General features: G+C 35.9%; 1 protein-coding gene across 2 annotated transcripts in view; it reads left to right on the top strand.

Annotated features, from left to right (window-relative positions):
- Pik3c3 (phosphatidylinositol 3-kinase catalytic subunit type 3) overlaps nucleotides 1–16,099 on the top strand; it is a 110,218-nt gene extending 94,119 nt beyond the window's left edge. For both annotated transcript variants that reach the window (XM_070029250.1, XM_070029249.1), the window contains exons 24-25: nucleotides 7,402–7,527; nucleotides 15,614–16,099. In XM_070029250.1, coding sequence (XP_069885351.1) covers nucleotides 7,402–7,527; nucleotides 15,614–15,628 — 141 coding nt within the window. In that variant the 3' untranslated portion in view covers nucleotides 15,629–16,099. The remainder of the gene's footprint in view (nucleotides 1–7,401; nucleotides 7,528–15,613) is intronic.
- Nucleotides 16,100–16,371: the final 272 nt, after the last annotated feature.

The raw sequence follows: 16,371 nt of genomic DNA, 5'->3' as shown, positions 1-16,371 counted from the left end.
AAATGAAGTCACCCACATTCTTCTATAGTTTCGAGCTTAACTTTTTAATGAATATTTTTATATTCATACACTTAACAATATTTTAATTTCGTGTGTGCATGTGCGTGTGTGTGTGTGTGATGTGTGTGTGTTTGCATACATGTGTGCAGGTGTATGCCAGTACCAGAGCTTGAACTGTGGGCCTTGCACTCTTGCTTCTTCTACCAGGAGCCACACATATACTTCTAGTTTAACGCTTATTAGTTGGTGATAATAATCTCTTCTATTTATGTGTCTGGGTTGCATATATTTGAAGCTCTGTTCTCAAATCACAACTGGTGATTTGAGCTGGTGGCCTGAACTACCAGCTCAACAGTACTTTTTAAGCAAGTTATAATGGCTGCTATTGTCTTAGTGTTTGCATTATGAAAACAAAATTTCCCTGCCCTCATGAAACTTAACTTTTAGTAAGAGAAATAAATATAAAAGTCAGATATTAAGTTTGATAGATGGTGGTCAATGTTCCTGATAAAAAATTAAGAGGGGAGTAAGGCATTTTGAGTTGTAGTGATATTGGAGATTTTAGATGTGATGTCCAGATAGGTTTTATGGAGGAAACATGAATTCATTCTGAGAAAATTCAAAGGATATATAAGACTTAGGTATAGAAAGCTTATATAGAATGTACTAGTCTGTGAAAGGAATGTAAAACATTTGATAGAAAATGTTTTCCCAATAAAATCATTAATTTTGCTATTAGGGAGAATGCACTGAAAGAGGACAGCGGCCTTACCTTTAAGGACTATAAATCTTCCTAGCTTTTGTATCTGGATGACTCTATTCAGGGAGAAAAAGCTATACAAAGAAGAATCAGCTTAATGTATAAACATATAAACATGACCACTTAGCAGTCAGTGCTTTTTCATTCACGTTCCTTCAATTCAGTAATTAAAAAGAAGCCTGAAACCCCAGCAACAAGTTCATTTAGAGTAATTTAAAGGTAATACTATTTTGTGTTGAAGAATAAAATGGACATTCTTACTAAGTTACTTAATTGATTTGTTAATAAACTTTAAAACAAAGAAATCATATATAGTTAACAGCTACAAATTACGTAAAGATCTATTTCAAGTCATCTGTAAAATTGAATTACCTTTGGTGCCTTGAAGTTTAGTTCATGTATCATCTGTGCAAAGAATACTATAATGGAATTTTAGCAGTGAATTTTTTGTATTTCTTTATAGTAGTTGTGTCTTATTTCACACTATTTTCAGCATTGATGTATTTTTTTTTTTTTTTGGCTTGTTCATTTGTTTTGGCCAGCCATGGGGCTTGAACTCGAGGCCTGGGCACTGTCTCTGAGCTACTTTTGCTCAAGGCTATCACTCTACTACTTGAGCTAAAGCACCACTTCCAGCTTTTTTTGTTCATGTGGTACTGAGGAATCAAACCCAGGGCTTCATGTATGCTAGGCAAGCACTCTACCACTAAGCCACATTCCCAGTCTTGTGCATTGATGTTTTTTTAAGGAATTGTTTACTTAGGGATTCGTTTTCATCATTTTCAGAATTAATTCTTTAAATTCTAGTTTTTATTAACATAGAGGGTGCTTTTGTTTCAATGGATCTTTAGTAGCAAATTTATTCAGCAAGAAAGCCTTAGTTAAAAAACTTTACCTTTCACCCCTAATGAATTAGTTGTGCTCCTTCTTTGTAATTATTTTGTCATTTATTGAAAAATCATTGCAGGAAAACATTTCTTCTAAGTTTATTTATTTATTACTAAGAAGAATTAAATGGGGAAAGTTTTTCTTACTTTAATGAAAGTTAGCACTTCAGAGATACCAAAAACTCTTTCTGGATAACTGTCTTCCTGTGATAATGAGTGTTAAATTAATCTTTTTAAAGTGTTATATACTCAGAGCCCTCAAGGGATAGGGATTAGATATAATGAAAATCACTGCTTCCTGTGAAAGACAATGTAGTTTAGATATATGTTGCAAGATTTGTGGAATTGCCCTGGATATCTAAGAGTTGCTTGCAAGAACAGTCTATGTTGAAATACTATTAAAGGCACAGTTTATGTCCATGCTAATTGGAATGTCACTGTGTTTCTCTGTGTGCATAGATGTGAGTATGTTCGTAAAAATGACACCAAAATATGGTACAGAAATGATGCTAATATGGGATTTTTCATTCAAATTCATATATAGCATTCAAATTTAATAAATTGCTTTTTGGAAATAAAGCTTGCAACATTTGCTGTATGGTTGCTACTACTCTATTAAGTAATTGAAAACAAGGTGAGGGTCCTTTCTGAGCTCATATTAATACCCCTGCCTTCTCTGAGAGCTTGATCTGATCAAAGAGGAGAATAATAGAATGAATTGTCTTATTCTTATGCATATTTAGGTAATTCCCAATTATGGCTCCCAAAAAACCACCTGGTTTATAAAATTATCTTTATTGCTAGGAATGTAAATTTTAGAACAAATACTACCAGTCTCCATAGATTTGTCAGAAAAGCATATTTAATACCCAGAGCTTTTGATTCTAAAGGATGATTGTGCTTCAGAATGGCATTTTAAATTCAGGGAAAGGTTAGACTCATATAGTGTTAAGTTTTTTTTTTAATTTAAGGAAGTATATTTACTTATTTTTGTCTAATCATTAAATGTCTACATATTCTTTCCCTCCCCCTTTTGAAACATGTGTTTTCAATATAGCCCAAGCTGGTCTCAAACTCATGAGCCTTCTGCCTCGACTTTCCAAGCACTAGGACTAGAGATGTGCACCGCCACACCCAGCCTAAATTTACTCATTTAAAAAATGATAAGATAACTGAGATTTCAGATTTTAAAATGTATCTAAATTTCAGTTAATGAATTTAACTGGAAGTACAGATCCACTTTGAAGTCAGATAATTTGATTCTGTATTTGGTAGCAAATACGAGCTTTCAGTAGGCTATCAGTAACCTGTAATTCACTGGCTGAGAACTAGTACATTAAGATGTTCTGTTCTCCTTGCTGAAAGGGATAAGCATCACAGTTGTCCATTGGTGGAAGTGGATGCCTTTTGTAAACTGCTGCTGGTTTCTTTTAAAAGTTATGCTGAAAAGACATATTTTTTAGTAAATCTTTCAGATGTGAAGTGTCTGGCCATGATGAGCAAGTGTTGTCTTTATTTAAAAGACATTAAGTGTAAGAATATTATCTGAAAATGGGATTTAAAATACTTAAAAGACTTTCTGTTAACATGCTGAAAAGGTCTACTTGAATTGGGTGTTTATCATTACTTACAGCTGTTCTAACATCATTTCACTTGAATGATAAGAGCTTGTTTTTAGCGCCTGCAGCTTTTGCCTATTACATCTCCTTATGAGAAATGTGTATCTGCTTTTTTTTTTTTCCCATGAAGCCATTCTAATATATCTCTCTAGTCATTAAATTGTCACTGGATTTTAGATAGAAAACTGAGACAAAAATAGGTCTGTGACTTAGAACAAGCCTGCTATAATTCAAAGGAGTAAATAATTATTCACCAGAACAATTTGAGAGGTTCTATTGCCCTATAGTTTTTGACTAGGGAAATAGATTGCCTTTTTAAATAAATGAAAAGGGTACTTTTGGATAGACACAATGTAAAGTTTGCTACAGTAAACCTTTCCCTTATTAGGGTAATACTGAAGTAATGTAGTCTTGTACTTTAGTGTCAAATTCAGTCCTTGGTAAGATTATTATTCAGAAAATTCTAGCATTTCAAAAAGAAAACAATGTGGTCTTCCCTGTAATTTTTAATCATATTTTTCTCATATTCTTAATACTACTTTACACGTTTGAAATCCTTGAACTAGATCTTCACTAACTCTTAACAGTAACCACAAGAACAACCAGGTGTGGCTATCCATTCTAGTAATTTCAGCACTCAGGTGGCTGAGGCAGACAAATCAAAGAGTTTGATGTCAGTTCTGGCCTACAAAGCAAGTCCCAAGCTAGCTTGAGCGAGGTATTGAGTTCCTAGCTTCAAGAACAAAACAGCAAAACTAAGTAGTTTTTAATAGTAGCTCTAAACAATTAAGTCTTTAAATGTTAGAGGTCTTTTCTGGTTAAACATCCAATTTCAATGACTGTGAACTTGATTTTAATGCCAATGGATAAGTCAGATGTAGCATGATGATCTTAATTCCTACCATTTTTATATCTATAGATTACAAAGTAAAAAGAAAGTTGACCTTACCAAAAATGTGGTAGTCTAAATGAAGAGCAGTCTTAGCCTCACTGTTTTCAGTGCAATGTATATACTCATGTTTTGTGTTATAAGATGAACATTAACCTGGAAATGCTGAAGGAAAGATGAGGAGAGAGCCTAGTGAACTATACTAAAATACTTAAAAGTTTGGAATCATTGAATACAGAAGCAAGTATGAAGAAGTATGAGAAGAGATATAGAAAAGTATCCACACAAAGAGTGATGTAAACCCATGAGAGATTCTGAAGAGCAAAACTAAAATGATGTAATATAGCCATGTGTGCCTAATATTCTGAGTAGTTCACCATTAAGTGATTTATTTTGTCATCATGGAAACATTAGTGTACTGATAGAAACCTAGATGATATAGCCTACTAACTCACTGAGTTGATAGAATGTGTACACACAGTATACATTACTAACACTACAGTTATGATCAACAACACAAGAATTTAAACTCAAAAGAGAAAATGGTATAATCAAGAGATTCAGCAAACACAACATGTGAGAGACTATTGCTGCTGTTCAGATAACATCACATACTGTTTCATAGTGAATTGTTTCTTAAAGAATGCACTTAATGATACAGCCAGAAATGTAATAGCTACATGGTTTTTCATGACCAACTCCTATGTCCTGTACATGATCATATGTGCTGTGATTTTAGCAGTGTGGTAGATTTATTTACACCGGCATAACCACAGATAGGAGGAGTGTTCTTCCCTGTGACTTGGAGACTGGTGGGATGTCTGGTGGGATGTCGCTAGGTGCTGAGGCCTTGTCATCTCCGTTACAATCTTAGGGGCTGATGGTCAGGCCTGTGGTCCATCATTGACTGGAATATGTTTATGCAGTCATAACTGATATGTTCTGTCTCACCTGTTCTTTTAGATCATTTGAGCAGCTGGTAAAAGTAATGGTAAAATGTTCTCTTCAGCATATGATTACCACTTCTAAAATTTTTACTGTTGGCTAAATGACTGTCTTTCAGAAAACCTGTTTTTTTTTTTTTTTTTTTTCTTGCAAATGAATAGTTGTTGAAATTGGCCCAGTGTGCTGGAGGACTGCAAGTGGATTGTAGGACTAAGGGTTGTGGTTGCATTTCCAAGATGGAGAAATAATTACTATGGATATTAACTTTTTTCTTTGGTATTTTGAAGTATCACTAAGTGTACTAAGTATTAGAGTACTTGTATTTCAAAGACTGGGATACTGGTCCAGATAACAATGTTAAAGTAAAACAAAAATACAGTACTGTTTGAAGGGCTAGGGAGTGACCCAAACCAAATAAAACAACAAACATTATCTGTCTTTGCAATATGCACTGCAGTGGAAGAGATTTACAAGTTTATAGCCTTTCATTCTGAGGTGCTTTTCAGAGTGTTTTGAGTGGTAGCATGAATGCACGTTATAAAAGATCTGTTAGGAGCTATCTGTGATTGCCAAGAAAGGGAAGAAATTTTGGAAAAGTGAGTCATAGAGAAAATGAACCTTCCCTCTCCAGTTTAGACACAAAATTTTTTCTGAATGTGAAACTGCAGAAACCAATATCCCATCCAAGGAGGAAGCCAGAAGCTTAAAAACCTGAACAGATGTTTCAGTAGTGCTTAGTGTTTATATTTCATAATAACCAATTTAACTGCCTTCTAGAATGAATCTCCACAGGAACACAACATAATTTTCAGTTCCATAAAATACCATTCAGAATGTTTATTATTTAACAAAAAAGTTGCGATATATGTGAGGAAACAGGCAAACATGATACAAAATTAGTGAAAAAAAATATGAGTCGAAACCTCCTGAGTTGACCCAGATGTCCCACCGACCAGAAAAGTACTGTGAAATAGCTGTCATATGTTTGTTTAGGAATGTAAGGGAAAATGAGTGTATAATGACAGCATATGCAAATCTATCAGAGGAATACCAAGAGCTGAGATGAAATATTAATTGTGTAGCTTAACAATTGGATAAGTATGTAGGATTTATCCAATGAACAAAGTGACTAATCTTGGAAAAAATGACCAGTGCCTTAGGAAGCTAGGAGAGAGAAAGCAGCATAGGGGGTCATTTTGAATACACACATGTCCACAGTACCATAACAAAACTCTTAGTACAGTTAATACTAAAAATTAATAAATGACAGGAAAGTAAAACAGACAGGCTATTGGGGAGAGGCACCAGAGGGAAGAAGGAAGGCAGACAATGGGAATGGGGATAAATAGTGTTCTGAATATGCCCAGAATAGTTTATATGCATGTATGAAATGGAATAATAAAACCCCACTGTGCAATTAATGTACACTTACAGAAAAATATGGAAAAGGCTGTATGACACAATGACAGGTAATGTAACACAGGTCAGCAAATGTGATACCAATTAAAGTGTAAGGAAGTTAAGCCTCCTTAAAGGGAAGGTAGTCATATTTTGTAAAGAACATGTATTATGCCAAGTGAATATCTTCTATCTGTAGATTATTTTTGTCAGTGAGTGACATAGTTCCTGTGATCTCTGTCAGTTAAAGGGGGGAGATCTCATTTCACAATAACAGGTATAAATGTGTCACAATTTCAGCCAAATATTTAGATCTGAACTATTAAAAATGTAAAAAATACTTTGGGTTGAATGAATAGTAGGTCTCTTTTTTTAAAAAAATATTGCTATTATAAAGGTGATGTACAGAGGATTTATAATAACAAAGTCAGGTAAAGAGTATATTTCTTTTTGGACAATGTACCCCTTAGTCTCTCCCAGTTTGTCTTTGTTTTTGAAAGCAGTATATCTTCATACATAAAACAATGACTCTTAGCTCCTTTTATTAGTTATAATTCATTATTGGCATAGAATTAACTCATGTTTTTTGTTTTTTGTTTTTTGTCATAGTGGCACTTGAACTCTGGGCTTGGGTGCTGTCCCTGTGCTCTTCAGCTCAAGGCGAGCACTCTACCACTTGAGCCACAGCACCACTTCCGGTTTTCTAGTGTTTTATTGGAGATAAGAGTTTCATGGACTTTCCTGCCCGGGCTGGCTTTGAACCAAGATCCTCAGATCTCACCCTCCTGAGTAGCTAGGATTACAGGCGTGAGCCACCTGTGCCTGGCTCATGATATATTTTAATAATACTTATTTAAATTTACCTTTCCTCTCTAGAAGATTTATTAGAATGTTACCTTACAGGTTCAGGATAAATTCCGTCTGGACCTGTCTGATGAAGAGGCGGTACATTACATGCAGAGTCTGATTGATGAAAGTGTCCATGCTCTGTTTGCTGCCGTGGTGGAACAAATTCACAAGTTTGCCCAGGTAAGTTCTCTGAGAGCCATGTGTTCATCAGCCTATTCTTTGTGCTATGCAAAGTCTTTGGAGAGGAACATTTCCAAGTGGCATATTTTTTGTTTTTATGTCAAGCCTAATGACACTTACCTACTAGCTGAAATGAATATGTTCTATGAAATTATTAACAACAAAACATCCAGTTTTCTTAGCAGTGACTAAATTTTAGAGTGCCTTCTTAGGTACTTTTGTCACTTGTAGTATTGATTATAAATCCTGTTTAATTTTTCATATTTCATTGTAAAAGTGATGAGCAAGGGGTTGTAAGTAAGGTAATGAATGCATTTCTTTTTAAACACCGTTACTCCCTTCCTCGTTTTCTCTCACTTGTCACTGCCCACTTCACTCTGTCCCCCCAAATTGTAAAGTTCCTTTCCAACATAATGTCAAATGAGGATCATTGTTGCATTAGTTCATCCATTGTCCTGCTGTTTCTGTGATTCCCTTCCAACCATCAGATAAGCTTATATACAAGATAAAGGGTACAGAAAACTAAAACAAAGGAAAAAAAGAGAGAAATAACTACATACAGATCATAAACCTCTTGTTTCCAATTCTTGGGAATTCATTTTGATATGATTAATTATATCTGGCCCTATGCACTTATCGCTTGGGCTATTATGATATCCTGGTGAGTATATCATAGACATATTCTAGTTATTACAACAGAGGGAAGCTATGCAACCTATATTTCTTTGGGCCTGGCTTGCCTCCTTAATATAATTTTTTCCAGGTCTTTCCATTTCCTTATGAATGAAGCAATGTCATTCTTTCTGATGGAAGCATAGAACTCCACTGTGTATATATACCACATCTTCTAGATCCGTTCATCTATTGAGGGGCATCTGGGTTGGTTCCGTATTGTAGCTGTAGTAAGTAATGCTACAATGAACATGGATGTGCGGGTAGCTTTAGTATGGCCTTGTTTGTGATCATTTGGGTAAATGCCCAAAAGTGGGATTGCAGGGTCATAAGGGAGCTCTATGTGGAGTCTTTTGAGGAACCTCCCTACCACTTTCCAAAGTGGTTGAGCAAGTTTACATTCCCGCGGACAATGCAGTAGGGTTCCCTTTTCGCCACATTCCCTCCAGCATCTGTTCTTATTAGGTTTCTTGATTATAGCCATTTTAACTGGGGTGAGGTGGAATCTCAATGTTGTTTTGGTTTGCATTTCTTTTATAGCCAGAGAGATGTTGAGCATTTCTTCATGTGTCTATTGACCATTCTTATTTCCTCTAAGTCTTTAGCCCACGTGTTAATGGGGGTGGTTATTTCTTTGATGACTTGTTTTTGGGGGATTTAATTTTTGAGCTCTAAGGATATTTTAGATATTTGTCCATTATATGGCTGGTGAAGATCTTCTCCCAATCTGTGGGCTTTCTATTGATCTTGCTAGCTATGTCCTTTGCCATGCAGAAGCTCTGCAGTTTAATGCAATTCCATTTGCCCAACCTTTCTTTGATTTGTGGTGTTTCTGCATCTTTATTAAGAAAGTTTCAACCTGCTCTCCTTTCATCAACCTGTGCCAAGGAGCCCTAGTGTATTCCCTATTCCTTCCTGTAATATTTTCAAGGTATCTGCTTTTACCTCGAGGTTTTTGATCCATTTGGAATTGATTCTGGTACAGGGGATATATAAGGATCTAATTTCAGTTTTCTACACATGTATAGCCAATGCTGCTAGCACCATTTGTTGGAGAGACTATCTTTCTTCCATCCTCTTTTTTTTGGCTCCCTTATCAAAGATTAGGTGGCCATAGATCTGCAGGTTCATTTCTGGGTCTTCAGCTTTATTCTATTGGTCCTCAGGCCTGTTCTTGTGCCAGCACCAAGCTATTTTTATTACTACAGCTTTGTAATAGAGTTTGAAGTTTGGTATTGATATTTCTCTAGCACTGATCTTCCTGCTAAGGATTGTTTTGCTATCCAAGGTCTTTTATTATTTCATATGAATTTTTGGTTTCTGTCTTTACTTCATTAAAGAATGATGTGGGATATTGATGGTTATTAGGCTGAATTTGTAGATAGCCTTTGGCAGTATTCTTGAAAATAATTTTGGCTTTAACGGAGGCTTTTGAATATCATATCCGCTGCTGTGATCAGAAAGGAGTGCAGGATCTGAGGACAGTACTTTATCCCCACACCACAACCACCTGTCATCCCTTTACATTAGTAATATCTGTATATAGGTGAGGGTGAACCTTTCCATGCTAGCCTGTGATAATAATCCTCCAGATTCAACATCCATTTAATTTATGAACGTCATAATGAAAGTGGTTAACAAACAGAAACACTAGGCAGCTTTGCTTTTCTTCCCCTCCACCTCTACCTTCCTCCAAGAGCTGATGACTGAACTCAGGGCCTTGCCAGACAAGTGCTCTTCCACTGAGCTAAATCCCCAACTGCTAGGCTGCTTTTCTTGTAAAGTCATTCCTGATATGCTTCACTGTTTTTCCCTACCTCCAGTCAGAAAGACAATCTGTTATTATTTCTCCCTCAGTCAGTATTTAGCATGTAACCAAAACCTGTTTCTTCAATAGTTTCACTCAGTTATCCTTTTTCTTTCATTTTCTGACTAGCGTTTTAATCTTTTTCTTCACTTGATCATACCTTGGATAATTAATGCTTTTTGGAACTCTAATGTCTGTTTCTGGCCATTGCTGTTATTATTCTTCTGGATATTGGATCAAATAGTTTACACTGCATTTTAAAAAATTAAACATATTCAATATTTTTCCCAGATCTCATAGTGAAGCCAGCCTCTGGCCACTCAAAACCTTCAAAATTGTGTTCTTTTGTTGGTCGTGAGGCTTGAACTCTGGGCTGGAAGCTGTCCCTCAGCTCTTCAGCTCAAGGCGAGTCTCTACCACTTGAGTCACAGTGACAGTGCCACTTCCAGTTTTCTGAGTGGTTTATTGGAAATAAGAGTCTCATGGACTTTCCTGCCAGGGCTGGCTTTGAACTATGATCCTCAGATCTCAGCCTTCTGGGTAGCTAGGATTACAGGCATGAGCCACTGGGCCCAGTAAAACTGTGTTCTATCTAAGCTAGTATTCTTTCCATCATAAATATATATATATATATATATATTTATTTATTATATAAATATATATATTTTTAAAGGAGTGTTTTGAGTTATTTCTGAGTTTATAGCTCAGGTATAACTGAGCAAATATGTGACTGACTAGGGTCAGAACCAAGAAGTGAACCTAAATCTTTTGGTTCCCACACATAGAATTTTTGAAACCAGTTGTCTTAATTCTCAGGATCTTGCTTACCACTATACTGTGTTTTGAGTAAATGAAGCTTTCAGTGACCATAGCCTCCATAATCCTGTAAATTTCTCCCCTTCTATATATATACTTTATTTTTCTTTTCTTATGGTCAGCTATTTGCAGTTTGCTTGAGGTTAGAAATTTTTAAGTTCCAGGTCTGCATGCTTCTCTAGCAGATGATTTGTCATCACGGTGGTCACTTCTGTCCGTTCCATCTCTGACTACAACAGTTCACATTTCTCCTCTTTGTGGATTTTCCTCAATCTAAAGGAGATTGTAGTTTTTCTTTTTTCTTTTTCTGGTCAATTGCAGTACATACCTAGAATCTCACACTGGAAATTTGTGTTGCTGCCTAATACCTCATTTCAGTTATCTATATCTGCATAACAAACTCTAAACTCACCAACCTGAAAACAATAATGATGTATTATTTTTATTATTCCTTTCAAACTTCCGGCTGGCATTTGTTAGCAAAAGCCCACCAGTGCAGTTTGTTAGCTGTGGAGGATTTAGTCCTTTAAGTGGTTGTTAAACTTGTCTGAAGACCCAACAAAGCTTCAGACACAAGTTGGGCTGCTCCTCACTTCTTGTCACACCTGCTACTTCTATGCAGCATGGTGACTGGCTTCCCCAAGCATACATGAAAGCAGAAATGCTTTAAAATAGGTCACAAAGACAGTCCTGATTTAGAGGGAAAAATAATTCCTACCTCTCAATGGCAGGAGAGGGTTTCCTATGCAGAAAGGAAAGGAATTAGGGAAATGAACCAACTGTGCCAAGTTTGGAGATTTAACTGATACACACGTGTTATGCCTCACTTTAGAGATTAAGCTTCAAATTCTGTTGCATGAACTACTTTATTATAGTAGTCTAGTTTTGAAATTGTTTTTCGTTTTCTTTTTTTGTTGTTTCCATTTCCTGGAGACTGTTTTTAATTTCCATTGAATACTATTTTACCAGATGAAACTAATAATGAAAAGGATGATTTTTCTTAGTTGTTTGTATTAAAGATGGGTGAGAAAGGGCCAGGGGCATAGCTCAAGTATACCTGTCTAGCAAGCATGAAACCGAAATTCAAATTCTAGTACCCTCTCTAAAAATTTACAAAACCATCAAAGGATGGACGAGAGAAAGCATGATTTTAAAAAGGGGAAGGGGCTATACTATTTTTTAATAACTCATGGGGTTTATTATAACAGTATATTTAAGTGCATCCTAATTAATTATTATGGACATTGATCCAAAAATGAGGGTAGATAGTTGCATTTTATCAAAATTTTATTTAGCATGAGAGGAACTATATTCTAAAAGAAATTTGAATGTATATTTCCTTCCATCATGGAATTCTATACGAAGAGTAGAGATGAAATAAACACTGTAATAGTAGTTGTCTGGCAATTGATTTTCTCCCGAAACATACTTTTATTTGGGCCATTGTCTTCAAAATTACATCATGAAAACACTCCCCCTGCAGAAATGATCTTTCAGAGGCTTTCTAGTCTTGTCTACATGGGAAAGGTAGAGGTAGAGCTTTTCACTTAAGTCTGTGAGCCTAACTCCTCAGTGATACTCTGTCCCATGGCAGGGTTTCCTGTGTCTCTGCCTTTTTCATGTCATGTCTGTCTCTCTTCACAGATTGATAGTACATCTAGAGAATGGGGGTGTAGTTGTCATTAATCTTCATTTATATTGTCAATTTGACTGAATCTGTATTAGAACTAGAGATACCCAGTTCTCCTTACATTCAGTTTTCCTTATCCTGCGTCTGTGAAGAATGTGACTTTTTGTCTAATCACAGAGCCTCCTTCCAGTTACAAAATGACTGAAAAAGAAGAGAATTCACTGTCATTTCTCAATTTCCTTAATATGGCCTCATCTGTACCATTGGGAATAAAGAGCAGTATAACACATTTTATGGAATGAAACAAAATTTATGAAGTCCGTAGCCAAATAAATTTCCTATCTGAAGCCACTTTTTAAATTTCGTTATTTTCTAAAGAGCCAGTTAATTTCCTTCCCAGTTACTTAACTAAATACCATCACCATCACAAATCTATTTTGTATCATCTGTATCCCACATCTTTTAATTTGATTTGCATTGTCTTGAAAGGAATAGCAAACCAAACAGTTAAAAGCGTAGAAGCAGCAGCAGAAGAAACAACCCCAAACTGCTAGACATTTAAATGTGACAGAACTTCCTCTAGTGCATTCAGCTTATTTAGTTCTCACAGCTGGGAAGTAGGCTTATTACCTGGCTTCATTTACAGATGGAAAACAGGGGTTCCTAGGTGACAAAGCCCAGTCTTAAACCCAAACCTGGGGGTTTGAAAATAGATACCAATTACTAAATAATGCTGTTACTGGTTTTAATTTTATCTAAACTTTAATAAACATTAATATATTTTGTTGTGGATTTTTAAAAATCTACTTACAATTTCTTAAATTATCTTTTTATCTTTTCTTCTCCTTAATCTTTCATCTGACCATTAAAAACAAAATCATCTGTCCAAATACCCCAGTTACTATATTATATAAAGGAGTCACTGGGAACAGCCAGTCTGAGATCAATATCATGAGATAGCATTTACTTTGTACATTGGCCAAAACTAGTCTCCAGCTTCATTGACCCACATGTGCCATCTTGTGCTCTATTCAGCACTGTTACTCACACCATCTGACAGATGATTTTTTCCAGGTCTTCCAGTTAATTACTGCAAAGCAGCAGTCACCAGAATGCTCACTCATTTTCAGCTAGCATGCCCTGTTTAGTTATCATTCTCCAAAGATGGTTTTCAAGTCCTTGAATGTAATTCATGGTGGGGGTCTGTCCTTGTCTATTCATTCCTTCAAGGTCACTTACACTAATTGCTATTTTCTTACCCTTTCGTATGTTGTTGTTGCTGTTGTATGTGTGTTAAGAAGAATGACATTGATTATTTGGGACTAACTGCTACAGCTACATAGAATTAACTATTAACTCTTTTTTTCCATAGAGACTCTTAAAAGTATTTAAGACCATCTGTTCAATAGCAACATTTTGCTTACATACGAACATGCATAAACTCACATAGTTCCAGGATATTTAGACTTCTGGTATGTCATCTGGATCTTCACTTGTACTTGCAACCTTTATCTAATCTAATAGCTTTTGAAAAGAACCTTCCTTATAGCTCTTACACTCTGGGCATGGTGATGATGATTCCATACAGTGATACGTGTGTTTCATTCTTTGTGTATACTGATTTGTTCTGAGTGTTTTTTGCATGTGCCTATATGTGTGTTACAATCTCTGTATACTGATATATTACATTCTCTGCATACTGGTTTGGTTCTCTGTTTTGAGTGTGTATTTTTATGTGTATCTATGTTTATGTTTGTGTCTGTGTGTCATTCTTTCTCTGCACACAAATTTCATTCACCATGTTTTGTTTGAAGCCATTTTTGCTGTGTCCTATACATCCTAAGTCCATTCCTGCCATGTAGTATGTGCCACAAATAAATATGTATGATTTTTATTATTATTATTATTTTTTTTTTTTTTTTGCCATTCCTGGGGCTTGAACTCAAGGCCTGGGCACTATCCCTGAGCTTCTTTTACTCAAGGCTACCACTCTACCATTTGAGCCATAGTGCCACTTCCAGCTTTTTCTATTTATATGATACTGAGGAATCAAACCCAGTGCTTCATGTACACTAAGCAAGCACACTACCACTAAGCCACATTCCCAGTCCAATATGTATGATTTTATGAGTGTTAAGAACCATTTCTTTAAAGTTTATTTCTTTGATAGTGTCTTGAATTAATTTACTTGCATTGATTTTGAAATTGAAAATTACATTTTTGTTATTAGCATCAAAAATAAATCTTGCTATCAGTTTTTCAGAATTTCTGTCTTCAATTATATCAGATAAAAAGTAGTCAGAATCTTGACATTTTTCACTCTTTTTTGTTGGTCATAGAGCTTGAAACTCAGTGCCTAGACATTGTCCCTGAGCCTTTTTTGCTTAAGGCTAGTGCTCTACCACTTGAGCCACAGCACCACTTCTGGTATTTTGATGATTAATTAGAAATAAAGAATCTCATGGACTTCCTTGCCAAGCCAGACTTCAAACCAGGATCCTCAGTTCACAGTCTCCTGAGTAGCTAGGATGGCAGGTATAAGCCATCAGTGCCAGGCACATTTTACATGAGCATGTATTCACATTTTTTAAATAGACCAGTGCATACTCTTGCCTACACAGACAGACTGGTAGCAGGTTTTCTTTTCTTCAACTTCTACTTGTCATGATACTGAACACTGTGGTGTATTGGCCCTAAATAGTGGTTTGTTGACTTTTCTTTTCCAGCTACTTCTTGTGCTTTAATGTCCAGACTACGAATAGGAAATTTTGAAGAGAAGCAAGTACATTTGGGAATACATACAATACAGATTGTCAGAGTCTCTCTAATAATGTAGTTTTAAGAATGAAGCACACCTCACAGCATTAATCTCATTGCCACAGAATTCAGTCTAATGTTTGCCTTCCTAGTCCTGAATGATATTTTTTCATCCCCTATAACAAGTGGATCATTTTGAACTCACAGAAGGCAAACCACTTCTCCCCAAATATTTTCTCCAGAATTGTGTACAAGGTATTAAGTCATAATCCTTTTTGATGGCATTTAAAAATAATTTATTTTTATTTTAATATGAGTCTTTGGGAAAGTATAGAGATTGTTTGTTTTTCTTCATGATCTGTTAAGTAAACTATTTTCTATGTTGTTTGTTTTTAATTTTGTAGTACTGGAGAAAATGAAATGATTTAGCCCATCAAGACATTTGACTTAGTAAGAACACCTTCTTTAGGAGCAACTGGTATTTTCATGAAGACTACCAAGGAACAGAGGAGAAAGTGTCCTGAATGGATTTTGCTTTATCAGTTGTTATTTCTATAGTCTTTGGGAATTTGTTTTAAAATACTGCATATACATATGCCTTATAATGTATACATGTTATCAAGATAAATGAGAAGCCTATTTCAGATTTATGTACAAATTATAAGAATTACGGAGAATGGGGCTGGGTGGCTCAGTGGTAGAGTGCTTGCCTTGCATGCATGAGGCCCTGAGTTTGATTCCTCTGCACTACATAAGCAGAAAAAGCCAGACGTGATGCTGTGGCTCAAGTGGTAGAGCACTAGCCTTGAGCTGAAGATCTAAGGAACAGCGGACAGCGCCCAGGCCCAGAGTTCAGGCCCCACGACCAACCAAAAAATAAAAAAAAAGAATTATGGAGGAGTTTTATGCTGAAATTCTCAGTTTATGTCTTTGTTGTTTGTTTTTGTACTGGATTGAAACTCAGGACTTCACTCTAGGAACTCTACCAGTTTAGCCACACCTCCAGACTTTTTTGCTTCAGTTAGTTTAAGATAGGGTCCTGCTTTTTTGCCCAATTCAAGTGGACTTCAGTTCTCCTATTTGATGCTTTCTGCCATAGCTGGAATGCTAGGCTCATCCCAGCATGTTCAGGTTTTTCTGTGGAGATGGAGTCTTGCAAGGA

Source organism: Dipodomys merriami, unplaced genomic scaffold (genome assembly GCF_024711535.1).
Source record: "Dipodomys merriami isolate MVZ:Mamm:240054 unplaced genomic scaffold, mDipMer1.0.p SCAF_2, whole genome shotgun sequence".
NCBI classification, from domain to species: Eukaryota; Metazoa; Chordata; class Mammalia; order Rodentia; family Heteromyidae; genus Dipodomys; species Dipodomys merriami.
This window is presented reverse-complemented; position numbering and strand designations above follow the sequence as displayed.